General features: G+C 38.1%; 2 protein-coding genes and 1 pseudogene across 2 annotated transcripts; 1 reads left to right on the top strand and 2 right to left on the bottom strand.

The window, feature by feature from the left end:
- The first annotated feature begins 487 nt into the window (after positions 1-487).
- On the top strand, positions 488-3,299 carry LOC149733222 (E3 SUMO-protein ligase ZBED1-like). The gene has a single exon (XM_089880445.1). The coding sequence runs from the start codon at positions 1,241-1,243 to the stop codon at positions 2,213-2,215; it is 975 nt and encodes a 324-aa protein (XP_089736571.1). The 5' UTR covers positions 488-1,240; the 3' UTR covers positions 2,216-3,299.
- A 2,674-nt stretch (positions 3,300-5,973) lies between these two features.
- On the bottom strand, positions 5,974-7,465 carry LOC149733221 (uncharacterized; annotated as a pseudogene).
- A 2,268-nt stretch (positions 7,466-9,733) lies between these two features.
- LOC149733220 (uncharacterized) lies at positions 9,734-10,753 on the bottom strand. The gene has a single exon (XM_089880637.1). It carries the CDS (start codon positions 10,224-10,226, stop codon positions 9,858-9,860), a length of 369 nt encoding a protein of 122 aa, XP_089736763.1. The 5' UTR covers positions 10,227-10,753; the 3' UTR covers positions 9,734-9,857.
- Positions 10,754-17,055: the final 6,302 nt, after the last annotated feature.

The following is a 17,055-nucleotide window of genomic DNA, read 5'->3' as shown; positions in this document are numbered from 1 at the left end:
CCAGTGTTGGTTATTTTTGTTTATTTATAACACATACACTGAAAAATCAATTTATATTGTCAAAAAATATTGCCACCTAATTTCTCCTTGTGGGGTTAAGAAATAATCATTTAAGTCATCTCGAATTTTCATTGCTCTTAAAGAAGGCCGAGATCTATTCATATCGTCTGCCTCAGGTGAGCAATCAGCATTAGAGATCGATGGGTCGATTGGGGAGCCTTCTTGTCTCCTAACGTAATTATGCAGGTTGCATGCTGCTTTTACGATGCCATCCACATTCTCTGGCTTAACGCATATAGGCTTTTTCATGCCAAAGGCACACTCCACACTCTTTTTTGCTCTTGATAATCTTCCATTAAAAATACGCCTTGCATTTAGGGATGCACAATCTAGAATTTCGAATCCGTGAGATTCGAATCCTTTTTTATTCGAATCTAATTACGGGATTCGGTATTCTATTTTATGACGTCATCAAGCGTTAAGTTAAAATTTAGTTGTTGACTTACCTCACTGATCATTTATTTGCGAAGCGTTTTGCACCCCTTTTGTCTGACGTCATTTACATTTAACGGTTGACTGCACAATTGTTGCACCACTTCACGGCGTTCGCGCAACGTCTGTTTTGAAGTATTTACCGCAGTTTTGGTTTAATGAAAGATAGTTAGCATTATGAAGCGTGGAAAAAAGAGATCAAGCGATGTTTGGGAGCATTTTTCACCACCAAATGTTAAAAATAAAGTTAAATGCAATTATTGCCATGCAACCCTGAGTTATTGTCAAAGTACAGGTAGTCTCATGAAGCACTTAAAACAGAAACATCCGTTTACAAGCTTGACCCGATCAGAGGAAGGGGAGCCCAAGCCCATCAACATCACAGTAAGTGGGATAGTAAAGAATAAATTTTTGATTTTGTTACCTAGTCTGCATTAACTTACTTCATCTAAATTTTTCCAATTGAATGTGAATGAATTTACTTAGTTTCATAGTTTGAACTGTTATGTAATAACAGCTGATTTAAAATTTTGTTTGCACAGATTATCTGTCGGAGAAACATCAAGTAGTTCGGCAAAGGCGGCTGGATACTTATGTGCACAGGAAACTTACCCCACAAGCTGAGCGAATAACAAATTGTATATTTAATGTCATAGTTGGTGACTTAAGACCTATTAATCTTGTTGAAGGTGAAAACTTCCAAGCCCTAATTAAACATTTAGCTCCTGGATACAATATTCCCAGCAGAATGACTTTTACGAGAAAACTTAAACAATCTTTGCAAATTTGCAAAGCCAAAATCCGTGATGAATTATCTAATGCAAATAGTATTGCTTTAACCACGGATCAATGGTCAAGCATAAGGATGCAATCATTTATTGGTGTAACAGCTCATGTCATTAGCAAAGATTCAGCTGAATTGCGTAATTTTGTTCTGGCTACCAAGGAGGTTCTAGAAAGCCACACTGGTGAAAACATTGTGGAGTGGATAGAAAGTATATTGGTGGATTACCATGTGTCACCAGCTAAGATCGTGGGGATTGTTACTGATAACGGTTCCAACATGGTAAATGCTTGTGAAAAACTAAATGATAAGCATGGTTGGAATCACATCCGATGCATGGCGCATACTTTGCAGCTATGTGTAAAAGAGGCAGTTGCAATTGGCCCCATTAAATCCGCTATTGGAGCTGCTAGACATCTGGTGGTCTATTTCCGCCAGTCGGCCAAAGCATCAGCAGCACTCCGTTCACTACAGACCCGTTCTGGTGATAATTGTGATTTGATTTTGGATGTTCCCACCAGGTGGAATTCAACCTATGAAATGGTTAAAAGACTTTGCCGGCTGCAGTGGATGGTAAGACAGGTGTTGTGTGACACATCCATAACACCAAGAACAAAAGCTATGCATCTTGAACTGAAAGATGCTAACTGGGTTATTTTGCAGCAATTAATTGATGTTCTTGCCCCAATTAAAACCGCTTCAGACTATATTAAAGGAGATCAGTATGTTACCCTTGGATCTGCTTTGCCACTTATAAAAAGTTTAGCCGAAAAATATAACAGCAACCAAGGTTTAGAAACACTTCAAACACCTAGTCATACCAGCATTATGCAAGCAAAATCAACAATGGAACTGTCTATAAAAAGACGTTTTCCTTTGTTTTTGCAAACACCGGTAGTATGGCCCCCCCATCCATTTTTCACAAAGCAACATGGTTGAACCCAATGTACAAAGCAATGTATTTTAAAAGAATTTTGGGGTCTCAAGTGAGAGACGAGCTTGAAACCGAAATAACAACAGAAGGCTTAGATGCAAATGAAACTACTCAATTAAGAAATACAGCTAAAACAAGATCACAGACATCCAATGATAATCCAGAACTGTGCTTACAAAGCATTCTTCAATGTGGAGTGGAAAATGCTGCAAGCAGCGATGATTCAACAGAGGAAGACTGTGTTGCAGCAGAAGTATCCAAATATTTGAAAGATAAAACAGCTTGCACTGATCCTTTGGTGTGGTGGAAGAATAAAAAATCTGAATATCCGCAGCTCTACCTATTAATTTTAAAATATTTATGTATCCCTGCTACATCAGCCTCATCGGAAAGGTGCTTTTCTAGTGCAGGCTTCACTGCCACTGCGCTCCGGTCTCGTTTAACTGGTGAACACCTTGAAGCCTTAAACATTTTACATTGCAACAGAACACTACTTCATTGAACATGTTTTGATTGTTTTCATTTTTTTGTACTTGTTTATGTTTTTATTTCATTTCACACCTCTTCAAGTTTTTCTTGCAAAAAGCCTACTTGTGTTATTTTTTTGGTACTTTTAATATTAGACTTCATGTAATATATGCCTTTATGGCTCCCCTCGGTATAAAATCTTCAATAAAATTAAAATTTTCATACCGAGAGGAGCCATAAAAGCATATATTGTGTTATTTACATACTGTGGTTTAAAAAGGATGTAATTGCACAATTTTTGTTCTCTTATTCATTTCATGTAATATATGCCTTTATGGCTCCCCTCGGTATAAAATCTTAAATAAAATTAAAATTTTCATACCGAGAGGAGCCATAAAAGCATATATTGTGTTATTTACATACTGTGGTTTAAAAAGGATGTAATTGCACAATTTTTGTTCTCTTATTCATTTCGTACCTTTCTAGTTAATTCAGCAAACTGCAACTTCTGTGGTTTAAAAAGGATGTAATTGCACAATTTTTGTTCTCTTATTCATTTCGTACCTTTCTAGTTAATTCAGCAAACTGCAACTTTAATAAAGTGATTTATATTGGTACAAATTGATTTGGTCTAATAAATAAATAAGGATTCTAGATTCGGATTTCTAGATTCGAAATAAAGTATTCTAGGATATTGGTACAAATTGATTTGGTCTAATAAATAAATAAGGATTCTAGATTCGGATTTCTAGATTCGAAATAAAGTATTCTAGGATATCCTAGAATACCTAATTATTCTGTAATGTGCATCCCTACTTGCATTGTCCAAAGATCTTCTGGGGTATGGCCTCATGAGATTGGTAAGCAGTGGGTATGCTTCATCGCCAACAATAAAATATGGACAACTTTGATTAGTGCCTGGAAGAATCCCTTCCTCAGGCAAACAAAATGAGCCTGTTGCCATGTTTTGACCAACAACAAATATGCCACCGTCACTTCTCCTGCCATAGTCACCCACTTCAATCACTGTGAAACAGCCTTCTGCATCAGCAATTGCTTGGAGAACAATAGAATGATAACCTTCGTAATTAAAAAACTGTGAACCACTTCTTACAGGACACCTAATTTTAATGTGTTTTCCATCTATGGCTCCAACGCAGTTGGGCAGATTCCAGAGCTCATACCGCTTTGCACTTTGTAACCAAACTTCTTCCGTTACATTTGGCATATACTTCTCTTGCAAACCATCCCAGATTGCTGTGCAACTTTGATTAGTGCCTGGAAGAATCCCTTCCTCATGCAAACAAAATGAGCCTGTTGCCATGTTTTGACCAACAACAAATATGCCACCGTCACTTCTCCTGCCATAGTCACCCACTTCAATCACTGTGAAACAGCCTTCTGCATCAGCAATTGCTTGGAGAACAATAGAATGATAACCTTCGTAATTAAAAAACTGTGAACCACTTCTTACAGGACACCTAATTCTAATGTGTTTTCCATCTATGGCTCCAACGCAGTTGGGCAGATTCCAGAGCTCATACCGCTTTGCACTTTGTAACCAAACTTCTTCCGTTACATTTGGCATATACTTCTCTTGCAAACCATCCCAGATTGCTGTGCAAACTTCAAGAATTAGTTTGCAAATAATGTGTTTTCCATCTATGGCTCCAACGCAGTTGGGCAGATTCCAGAGCTCATACCGCTTTGCACTTTGTAACCAAACTTCTTCCGTTACATTTGGCATATACTTCTCTTGCAAACCATCCCAGATTGCTGTGCAAACTTCAAGAATTGGTTTGCAAATAGTTGAGTGGCCTACATCGCTACATGGAAACCATAGTGAAGGCTTTTTATAGCTTTCTCCAGTTGCCAGGTATCTGCGACACAAAGAAATTGTTTTATATAAATGGGCAACTATCAGTGTGTATACTGCAACACAAAAAAAATGTTTTATATAAATGGGCAATTATCAGTGTATTTCGACATTTGTGAGCTTACCGCAAAACCACCAGTGTTCTTTCCTCTGGAGAAATAGCAACACGATAGTGTGTCTCTGGAGAAATAGCAACACGATAGTGTGTATCTTCTTTTTGTATGTATGGTTTGATAATTTTAACAAATCAAAGAAGAGTTTGCTTGACATTCTAGCGAAATTTTGAAATTTGTCTGGATGCTTAAGCAGTGTCTTAAATAGTGTATGAAAAGCTCCTTCTTCTGGCCTGGACTGACAGATTGGATGTACCCAGAACCGTCTTTCACTTTCAAGGTTATTTCTTTGTTTCCAGAGATAGTATACTGCGATCACTTCTTTTGTCTCAGCCGTAATCATCGCCATATTCACGTTCAGCTATTTTGCTAACTATCGCCTCGTCGCGTGAAGCCAATAAAGCAAAATTGCGGTGTGAATTGGCAAAACTGCTTTAAAGCGGATTTGACTAAAAAAGCGTGACTTATAAAGCAAAATGTTTTATCCGTGGGAATTCGCCCTAAGGAACTCAAAAAGTCCAAAAGGCGTTATTACTGCGGTTTTGGGAATGTCCGCTTGCGCTACGGGAACCTGGTGATATCCCCGGACTAGATGAATTATCTCGCTAATCTTGTCGAGAAATCGTGTAGCCTATGTGCGGGATGGGATATCGATCAGGAGGCTGTGTTACTGCGTTAATTCGTCGATAATCCCCGCATGGGCGCCATCCACCTGAAGTTTTAGACACCATGTGCAATGGTGAGGACCACAGGCTGGATGACCGCCGAATAATGCCCATCTTCAACATGTTCTCGAACTCCCGTTTTGCTAACGCCAATTTTTGTGGAGACAAGCGTCGTGCTCTAGAATGGATTGGAGGACCTGAGGTGGGTATAGTGTTCTACTCCGTGTCTAGAAAATTCCTGTGAAAAATGAGGCGTTAAAATTGAAGGGAACTTCGCCAATAATCGGTCGAACCGCGAGTTTGAAACAGCAACGGCATTCAAGCGAGGAGAAACTCTAGCCGTTCTGGCCAAATGTCTGCTGACACAGGTCGACGCATGGACAAGGTGCCGATGCTTGAGGTCGACCAACAATCCGTACGTTCTAAAGAAATCTGCACCTAGTAGTGGCTTTGATACGTCAGCCACGGTGAATTTCCACTGAAACTTGCCTGCTGGTAGTTCTAAACGTACACGGCGCGTGTGCCGTAAGTCCTAATGGTGCTACCTACCTTTTGCTGCGACTAGAGCTTGGCCGGTAGTTTGCTTGTTTCGTTTGTCGAAACGCGTGGGAGGCAGAACGCTTATTTCTGCGCCCGTATTCCTAAAACAAGCACGGTGGGCAGCATTGACGGGCTTTCTTGCCGAATCGCCGATGGTAGAAACAGAGTTGGCTTATCATCAGAACGCATGCGCATATGTGACTTATCTCCGGAGTTCAGCTGCTTCAGTTTCATGACGGCATAATCCGTTTCTTCGTTTCTGGCTTGCCACAGTTGATCCGCGCGTCTGGCTAGTTGACGTGGTTCTTCGAGATCTTCCTTCGCCAAGCAAATGCGTATATCATTGGGCATTCGTTGAAGAAATAATTCCTCAAAAAGAAGGCATGAGATTCCTGATTTCCCAGAAGAACATTTCGTTCATAAGAGCCGAAGGTTTTCGATCGCGTAAGGGAGGCATGTCTAAGCAAACGTCTTGCTCTTTTTTGCCGTGAAAGACTGAAGGTTTGAAGGATACGTTCCTTAATAGCGGTGTACTTCTGTTCTCTCGGTGGGTTTTCTAGAAGGTCCAATAGCCTTGTTGCTGTGTCTGGGTCAAGAGCAGATACCACGTGGTAGTACTTCGTCTGATCTCAGTCACCAACTGCTGGTTTGCCCAAAAGACTGGTAGCTTGACTGCGACTGTATTTTCCACAATTTACTCTTTAGCTACTTGCTGTTGCCTGCAGAAAAGTCGTTTCTGCACGTCGAGGTCACCAATGTAGTAGCGTTCGTTGAGCGAGCATATTTTGTAATGCCTGCGAACACGTAAATGCAAAGCACAGGAAGAGAACGAAAAGAAAAAGTCACGCAGTCGCTATGTTGCAGGACGCTTCCTGCGTGCGACCTTAATTAGTAGAGTGGAATGCGGAGCACACATTCCAACGCTACACATTGATCTATTAGACAGAAGACGTTTATATAATATTTTGTTACATACTTTAAATAAACTTTTTCTTTGGTAGTAGTGGCTCATCCGATAGTTCTGTCCAAGCATTTTTTGATCCATGTGTGTATTGCCACCTTTTATTTTCTTGATTATTTATCTTTGAGAAATATGCTGTATTCCATATAGGCAGCTTGAGAAATATCTGGGTTTTGAGCTCTGCTGCCAAGTGATCTTTGTAGGATTGTTTGATTTTAATACAGTACCGTCAATTGCCCTAACTTCGGACGGTTTTTCAACAAAAACGGTTCATTTACGTAAATGCGCGTTGCTCAACCAAATTGTGGCACAGCTTCACATAATATTATGTTAGTACTTAAGCACATGTTCCACCAGTTAACTCATTATTTTAACTACATTTAGAAATATTCCTGGTTTTATCGCTGTCTGAAGTTACCCAAAATCTGCCTTACTTCGGACAGACACATTGTGTCCTTTTTTCGCCCGCTCTCTCTCTTCCCTCTACGCTTTCTCGGTGCATTTTCTCCCCCGTTTTTCTTTAGCGTGCCAATGAGACATTCGTTTAGAATTTCATTTGTGTTAGAACCGGAATTGGAGCTACCGGGTATATCTTTTAAGACTTCTTGTCTTTCACAAGGATAAGACAACATGATTTGAATCCGGACTTTTTTTTGAATATTTGGTTGAATCAGATGGCACAGCCGACTCAGCAGTACGGAAAAATGTTCCTTTGGAAACCCGCCCACATTTTGGCTTTCCCTTCTTCAGTTAGATAAAATTTGGCGCCAAACTCGTTTCATTGCATTAGGTTCGTTGCATTCGGAGGTAAACATGTAAATCAAATGTTATTTTCGGGTGAAAAGTGAGACGACAAATTATCTCCGATCAAAACTTTTAAACCGGGAATACCATCGACCGAAGGAAGAAAACAGCGCTTGAACCACTTTAAAAATGTCGTGGAGTCAAACCAGCCAGATTCGGTTGCACCATAGACCGAACCAATTGGCCCACCAGTCGTCCAGCCTTCGTAGGTATATTTCGCTTTGTAAACGACCATTGGCGGCAACATGTGACCTGACGCAGAGCTGCACCACATAAGCGAAATTGCTGCTTTGGACGACTCACGAACGTTCTGCACCCTTCGAGTTCCTCTTCGGACGAACACCTTCTTTGCCCGCTGGTCATTTGTTAAGTTAGTGTCATCGAAATTAAAAATATTGCTTGGTGAGACAGTTAGGAAGTGTTGGTTCCAATTGGTCATGCTTTGGACGACTCACGAACGTTCTGCACCCTTCGAGTTCCTCTTCGGACGAACACCTTCTTTGCCCGCTGGTCATTTGTTAAGTTAGTGTCATCGAAATTAAAAATATTGCTTGGTGAGACAGTTAGGAAGTGTTGGTTCCAATTGGTCATGCTTTGGACGACTCACGAACGTTCTGCACCCTTCGAGTTCCTCTTCGGACGAACACCTTCTTTGCCCGCTGGTCATTTGTTAAGTTAGTGTCATCGAAATTAAAAATATTGCTTGGTGAGACAATTAGGAAGTGTTGGTTCCAATTGGTCAAAATATATTTATTATTTCCTCATTTACACTGCTGGCTCTGGATCGGCGAAGTTGATTTGGAATTGACAACCGCCTTTGCCATTTGCTTTATTTCCAAACCACCGAGTGGGTAACCCCATTCTGCCACCTTTTGTACCACCCCCGTTGCTATATCGGCCTCCGTTTATTGATCAAATAATGAATGATGGTCTGCCAATGGGTTTGCAGACCGATTTTTCTTTATCGCGTCGTAAAGGGTAGATTTTTTAATATGAAATTTGTTTTCTGCTTTGCGGTACGACATGCCTTGTTGGATAGCGGACTTCGCAATTTCCAGATTTTCTTTGTTCAATTCATTGTAAGGACGTTTGATTAGAAATATTTGTATGGAATTTACAGAATTTTGATAAAAATTGATCCAAGCAAATAATGATGGTCTGCCAATGGGTTTGCAGACCGATTTTTCTTTATCGCGTCGTAAAGGGTAGATTTTTTAATATGAAATTTGTTTTCTGCTTTGCGGTACGACATGCCTTGTTGGATAGCGGACTTCGCAATTTCCAAATTTTCTTTGTTCAATTCATTGTAAGGACGTTTGATTAGAAATATTTGTATGGAATTTACAGAATTTTGATAAAAATTGATCCAAGTATTGTAATTTTTTCCGTCCAAATACAAACTAATAGAGCAGGAACTTGATATTTTATATTTGGTTTTAAATACTTTTTAAACATCAGATTCGAATAGTAAGAGCAGGAACTTGATATTTTATATTTGGTTTTAAATACTTTTTAAACATCAGATTCGAATAGTAATGTCATTTCTAGCTGGTTAAATTAATTTTTTTATTTCCATACATACTTTTTTGCGAAAATGATCCGATTGAAAACAGAGGGGGAAAAACACGAATTTATAATAATAAAGTAATATACGAAGTTAAATTTTTTATTTAAAAACTTGTTTGGGCGTCTCGCAGATGAAATGGTATACGTCGTACCGTCTGAGCTATTGGAGTAACCGTTTTATCAATATGCATGTGAGTTTTTCAATAAAACCCACTGGAGTCACCGTTTTATAATATGCAGGTGGGTTTTTCAATAAACCCACACCAGAGAACAACTTTTTGTATCGTGCCATTAAATTCGGTTTAGGTTGTACTATGTTACCTATTTGATTTACCTTGAAGCTTCAGTCCAAATATGACTTGTAGTCTTCTAAAGGCTTTCTTCCCCAACAGGTTAGGTCTTTTCAAATCTACAACGAGAAATTCTTCTTTACTGTGTGTTCCAAGCTCCTTTTGATTCTAATCGTAAGTATATACTTCGGCATCACTTCTAGTCGTTTTAGTATTGGTTTTACGTTTCAAATATTCCCATGTCTCTTTATTTATAAAATGTTAGGCGTAGCTCCTGTGTCCACCAAAACAGACTTTACCTCCACACCCGCAATAAACAAATCTACTAAACCATCATCGTTTACTTCCTGGTCTCGACTTTTGTTTAAGAACACAAAGTTCTTTGTTTCCTTGTCGCGTCCCCCGGTGGTTCAGCTTCATCGACTTGTTCCGCAAGATTAACTTCACTTCTCTTGCCTTTTTTCCTTTGTGGTTGTGTCTTCGGTTCTTTGGCATAACACTTTTCTTTTACATGTCCTTTACGCCCCCACTTTTCACATGGTTTGAATTTTGCTGGACACTGTTTGTCGTGCTTCCTATGTCCAGATTTTCCACAGCCGTAATAGAGATTATCCTCGATTTCGCCCGTTTCCTTTGGTGGAACTGCGTTCACTTGGGGCGGTGCATCAATATGAGCTTTCAACGTATGTATTGAGTCTTTCAGTGTTTCATACTGAAGTGCAATTTGTAGCATTTGAGCTGGTTAAATCCTGTTTATCCAGCAACACAATGCTCGCAATTTTGGTTCACAATTATGCACAACAAATTCAATAATTCTCTGCTTTTTAGTATCACCAAAACCACACAAGTTAGCTTTTGGGCATACCCATTAACTCACCGTTTCTCCTGTTAGTTGAGTCATATGGCTTAATTCCCATTTTTCAACTGCAACGTTCCTTTTTCTTCCGAAGTGTGTATTCAGCAAATTTATAAAGTCATTGTATGATGGTTGTCCGGCGTCGGCATTTCTATTATCAGTCAGCGCCCTTTACGAGTTTCTGAACAGTTTTACCAGCTTAAAGCAGCATAGCTTTCTTCCCGTTCATCTCCCGTAATATTTGTTGCTACTATGTAGACTTCGAACTCACTTCTCCTTTCCACCCACAATTCGGCTAAATTTGATGTACGTGCATGCACGTCGAAGTTTGATAAACCTCTTGGCGTTTCTGTATTGCCTTCGGCCATCCTCGTCGCCAAATGTAGTATTCTATTACGCTTTTAGTATCGATCTATTACGCTTTTAGTATCGATCACAGCCGATGAATACAGATGATTCAAATGGTTTATTATGATGAAGTTACACACTTATCCGGTTACAGTATTTTTAGAATAATCTATTGTCATAATTCCATACACGAGGCGATAAGCGTTGCACATTAACAATTTACAATCACTTGGTGGCGTTAGCATTAAACCAAAACACTACAAATGTCATAAGCGTTAGCATTAAACCAAAACACTACAAATGTCATAAGACGAGACCCACCTGGCTTTGAACCGTAAAGGAATTCCAGAACTCGTTCCTCCTTTAATTCAACAACCAGTGTATTTAATAAATGTTTACAGTAAATCCATTCCTCTGCATCATAGAAATCATTGTTATTTCTTTTAATAATCTTATTAAACAAGCTTATTTTTTTAGAATTTGTCTTGAAATATAGGGTGCCAATATAATAAATGTTAAATCACAGTATCTCACAGACAAAAGATCAAATGATTTGATAAGCTGACCGAGATTGCTGTGTCTCACTGGCCTACTAATGGCTGACGCTGAGTTGGTAATTTTGGAAAGGTTTTCTGATGGCCTAGCTCCCACTCTTAGCTTCTTTTTAGTTCCACTGATCAAAATATCTTCAGTAACAAAATGAACCTCACAAATACCACTAAACAAAATTGATATAGCCAATAAATTTTTGCAAAGTGCCATATAAAATGCTACTGGAAAAACCGAGTACTTTGAGCATTTGTTTAATGTTATCTCCAGCAGCTGAGTCTCTCATGCTTGGTAAAAAATTGGTAAGACCCGTACGGTGATGTTTTTCTTCATTCGTTTTAGCTAGGTCAGGTCTTTAAACAGTAAACATAGCGGGGCACGGAACATTATTTTTCTTGGCGTAATTTCTTGACCACTTGCATCCCGGTACAGCACAGTGCGTAGGCATAGTTTAACTTATATTCTTTCTTTAATCTGAGTAAAACCTGAACTTGATTATCTATCAACTTACTACAAATCAGACTGCTGCGCGGTAAAAGTAAACAGTAAACATAGCGGGGCACGGAACATTATTTTTCTTGGCGTAATTTCTTGACCACTTGCATCCCGGTACAGCACAGTGCGTAGGCATAGTTTAACTTATATTCTTTCTTTAATCTGAGTAAAACCTGAACTTGATTATCTATCAACTTACTACAAATCAGACTGCTGCGCGGTAAAAGGTCATTGAACCGTGATTTGTAATGGCATTAAATTAAAGATTAATCTACTGCTTTCCCACATTAACCGCTACATGGCCAACTGGTGTTCAGCATAAATTCAAATTCTGTTTTTATATGGTATATTCCTTTAACTTGCTGTCTATTTTTTTAAGTCAATTTCTCGACATGTTACAAGATTAATTATTGGTGGTTTTAACAAAAATGGCAACCATTCGAATTCAACGTAGAACATGTATGTTTCAAATTTGTTCAATAAATGCAGATTGTTAACACAGTCGCTTGGTGTTGTTGCAACTAGTGTGGACAACACAACAGACTATCTGACAGTCACATTGTGAACTTGTATTACGTTATACGGATTAACAATTTACCACAAACTACCTTCAAAACAAGCAAAAAGAACGCACGATTTTTGTATTGAAAGTCAGTTTACCCTATTGGTCATTTGAAAAATATAATTGTGTTCAAGCGCTATAGTTTGAGTTTAAATATAGTAAATGAAAGCTAGGTTTAAATATAGTAATGAAAGCTAATAGTTGTGGAAAAGTTATCTCCATAACTTGCAACTAAAAATCTCAAACAAATCATTCTAAAGATGCATCGGGTGCATTAAATCCTATGGCAAAGAAAACAAAGTATGTTACTGTAAACAGATTTCTAAACATTAGTGCGTGTATGCCAGGATCGAGTCATGATGCTGCATAAAGCAATGTAGCATATACAGAATGGCACAATCTGTATTGCCTGTAGTAAGTATAAATTGTTAGCAGAATGTAATGGAAGTTCACATTCATTTCAAGTTTATTTGCAGGGATGCAGAGTATCCACTTCTTCCTTGGCTAACCCCCATATGTGGGAACCAACTTGACAGATCAACAAATTTCATTCAACTGTTACTACCACAGCAGCACGTCCTGTTGCTGCTGCTCCCATGTACTTACTGATTGTTGTATTATTCTCAAATATAAGTTTTAGTGCGTGCTGCTCCCATGTACTTACTGATTGCTGTATTATTCTCAAATATAAGTTTTAATGTACTTACTGATTGCTGTATTATTCTCAAATATAAGTTGCTGTATTATTCTCAAATATAAGTTTTAATGTAGAGTAAATTAGGTATTTTGACTGGTGTTCAGCGTACAGTGAAATTTAACAGGTTAATTTACGTTGGAGAATAATCCCAGCAGCAATCAGCTTAGTTTAAAGAATATGCTTACCCTAGGAATCTTCAAAACTATTAGGAACCTAATTCAGATTACAATATGTGACTGGACTTGCAGCTACAAACTCTTTTTAGCCATAACAGAGAAGGTACTCGGTTTTATAGACTTTTTATAGACTTCCGGCCAAGACCTTCTAACTCAGGGAAGAGGAAAGTGGGAACCCAAAAATAGTAGCCGGCTGTGTGAGAGGTACCTATTTAGTTGTTGTAGCCTGTAAATATATATATATTTGGACCACAATAACTAGTTCTACAATTTAACATCAGTGCAATATATTTTTTATAGACTTCCGGCCAAGACCTAACTCAGGGAAGAGGAAAGTGGGAACCCAAAAATAGTAGCCGGCTGTGTGAGAGGTACCTATTTAGTTGTTGTAGCCTGTAAATATATATATATTTGGACCACAATAACTAGTTCTACAATTTAACATCAGTGCAATATATTTTTTATAGAAACACTTTAAAGAGTATCTCAGTTTGGAAAAAGTAGACTTGATGAATGGAAAAAATTAAAGCCCCTACTCTTTTTGATGTGCCCAATCCACCCAAATTATCTTAAATCAAGGCGTCGAGATCAACTGTTTAAAGTTTATTTTATTCGAGTTTTATTGTTGTGATAAAAAAATATAACGTTAGTAAAAAACATCAGTGCAATATTTTTTATAGAAACACTTTGAAGAGTATCTCAGTTTGGAAAACGTAGACTTGATGAATGGAAAAAATTAAAAGCCCAATGCTGTTCCTACTCTTTTTGATGTGTCCAATCCACCCAAATTATCTTAAATCAAGGCGTCGAGATCAACTGTTTAAAGTTTATTTTATTTATGCGAGTTTTTTATTGTTGTGATAAAAAAATATAACGTTAGTAAAAAGCTTTTTTTACGCCCAGAAATCCTTGGATCTTTAAAAATACGCAATATTTAGACGAGGAAAAACAGCACCCAGTTGATGAATGGAAAAAATTAAAGCCCAATGCTGTTCCCCACTCTTTTTGATGTGCCCAATCCACCCAAATTATCTTAAATCAAGGCGTCGAGATCAACTGTTTAAAGTTTATTTTATTTATGCGAGTTTTTTATTGTTCCCAAATTATCTTAAATCAAGGCGTCGAGATCAACTGTTTAAAGTTTATTTTATTTATGCGAGTTTTTTATTGTTGTGATAAAAAAATATAACGTTAGTAAAAAGCTTTTTTACGCCCAGAAGTCCTTGGATCTTTAAAAATACGCTCAATATTTAGACGAGGAAAAACAGCACCCAGCAATTAATAAAATGCTATGCGGTGGGCTCCGTAATGGCGGCGACTATGACGTCAGACAAAAATAGATATAGCTATATTACTGACAGAGAAAAGTCTCCAAAAGTGTTTCCTTTATACCAGGGGTGTAAAATAATTGGCGGGCCGGATACATGAATCGATACATTAATCGCGTATCGTGAAAAAAACAGGGTAGGAGCACGGTAAGTAATATGCAAGAATAAAAGCAGACGGGTCGTAAAATAAACATGTCTTGAACCTCAATGTCTCCGGTAACGCTGCTTTTTATATCTACGATGTTTTCCCCAGTCAAACAGAATGTTTTTTTAGACATAGAGGATTCACACGTGGGATTCATTGCATCATAATAGCGATTGTTTGACCTGGCAATTGATTTACGACATAATAGCAATTTACACGTTGATTATTTAAGTCATAACAGCGGTTGTCCCCTTGAATATTTAACCTACAAGTGCTTGAAAATAGGTTGGATATTTGCCTTACTTTCAAGTATGTGCGTTAATTTGCAAAATATACTTCGTACACGCGTAAAGTAATGCCTCGATTTAAAAAACTTACTGACAGCAAGGATAGCATAGCTATCTCATAGGAAAAATAATTTATTCAAAACATGTCTTTAGTTTTATTACATTTGAAATAATTTATAGAAATTCCCATCCGTTGCAACAACACACTTCCAACTGCCGGATACATGAATCGATACATTAATCGCGTATCGTCAAAAAACAGGGTAGGAGCACGGTAAGTAATATGCAAGAATAAAGCAGACGGGTCGTAAAATAAACACGTCTTGAACCTCAATGTCTCCGGTAACGCTGCTTTTTATATTTACGATGTTTTCCCCAGCCAAACAGAATGTTTTTTTAGGCATAGTAGGATTCACACGTGGATTCATTGCATCATAATAGCGATTGTTTGACCTGGCAATTGATTTACGACATAATAGCAATTTACACGTTGATTATTTAAGTCATAACAGCGGTTGTCCCCTTGAATATTTAACCTACAAGTGCTTGAAAATAGGTTGGATATTTGCCTTACTTTCAAGTATGTGCGTTAATTTGCAAAATATACTTCGTACACGCGTAAAGTAATGCCTCGATTTAGAAAACTTACTGACAGCAAGGATAGCATAGCTATCTCATAGGAAAAATAATTTATTCAAAACATGTCTTTAGTTTTATTACATTTGAAATAATTTATAGAAATTCCCATCCGTTGCAACAACACACTTCCAACTGAAAATGCGTTAATCGCCAGCCTCACTTCCAAGATCTCAAACTTTATCGCGTCCGACGATCATACAATATTGCCGCCATGCGTTTCTGACGTCACACGGACGAAGTGGTTCAGCTTGTATGCACAGGAAATAAAAACGTTTTGCTTTTCCCAATCAAGATTATACCAAATAACAAATGCCTGCCGAAGATTATAACAACTTTAAAACCTAAATAAAAGGTCATTATACCTGGCGCAAATCGCTTAGTAGGGTGGGGAAGATGGGACACCTTTTTATCCTATTTTCTCGTCACATTTGGGTAGCAAACAACGAAAATTCAAATAATCATACAACTGTATCCTCACGACAGTAGTAAGGATGTTTTATTTGGGGCCTCTTTTTTGTTAGATCGATTTTTTTTTTCATATTTTATTTTTTTTTCCCCGTTTGAGAATTTTAGATTATAATTTTTCTCTCGTACGTGGGCGTGCGAGATTTTTAGATCGTATATCGTATGTGGGCGTGATTTCGGGAGTTTAACTCTGCGGTTTCTTGCATGTTATCCTCGGCCGCTAATATTTCTTCATAACACGATGCAAACGGATAAGCCGGGCAACCAGCATCTTTCCAGCCACTAAGCATATCTACTGCGTCGTTATCAATCTTTTCTACTATCTTTGAGGTTTTCATTTTTCTGTTTGAATCGATTGAAAAGAAACCGGGTCTTATAGGCAAACTGATTTCCGGAGTATCGGATTGTGAGTATGTGGTGAAATATCCGGTTGGTTTATATTGCTGTCTGGTGGTGAAACATTTGCTAAGCATTGAAATCGAGGACAACGTTACGTTCTCTATCAATCTGAATCAGGTTTTGAAACTCGGCGTAGATGATTATAATTACAGAGTTTGTTAAAGCGTTTCCGAATTTAGCTTCCAAACTTAAATCACCTGACTTTATCAAATCAAAATGTGTGCCGTCGGCTAAATCTGGTGTTAGGTTGAATGCGAATAAAGTGTAGCCGTGAGGATAGTCACTGCGTGATATGCCGCTCCCTTCGTCCGCGTAAAATTTTCCCAACCCCATGAACAGAGTCATATAGCTACGAATGTACAAGCCGTCTGTAAAGTTGGGAGTCAGTTCTTTAGAAGGAATTTGACTTCCATTAGAATGTAAGGCGAGACTAGTTAGGTTATAATGCTTGAAATTGAAAGGATTTTTATTGTGAATCCCATTAAAAGTTATATATGTAGTATGTTTAGCGTATATAGTCAAACTAAAAAAGTAATGTTTTCAGCATATGGAAAAAAACCTTGACCAACAAGCTGAAGTTCAAAGATGTGTTGTCTTCAAAAGGGAACCTCTTGTT

This window comes from Ciona robusta, chromosome 7 (genome assembly GCF_009617815.1).
Source record: "Ciona robusta chromosome 7, ASM961781v2".
NCBI classification, from domain to species: domain Eukaryota; kingdom Metazoa; phylum Chordata; class Ascidiacea; order Phlebobranchia; family Cionidae; genus Ciona; species Ciona robusta.
Note: the sequence above shows the minus strand (reverse complement) of the source record. Positions and strands in the feature narration are given on the sequence as shown.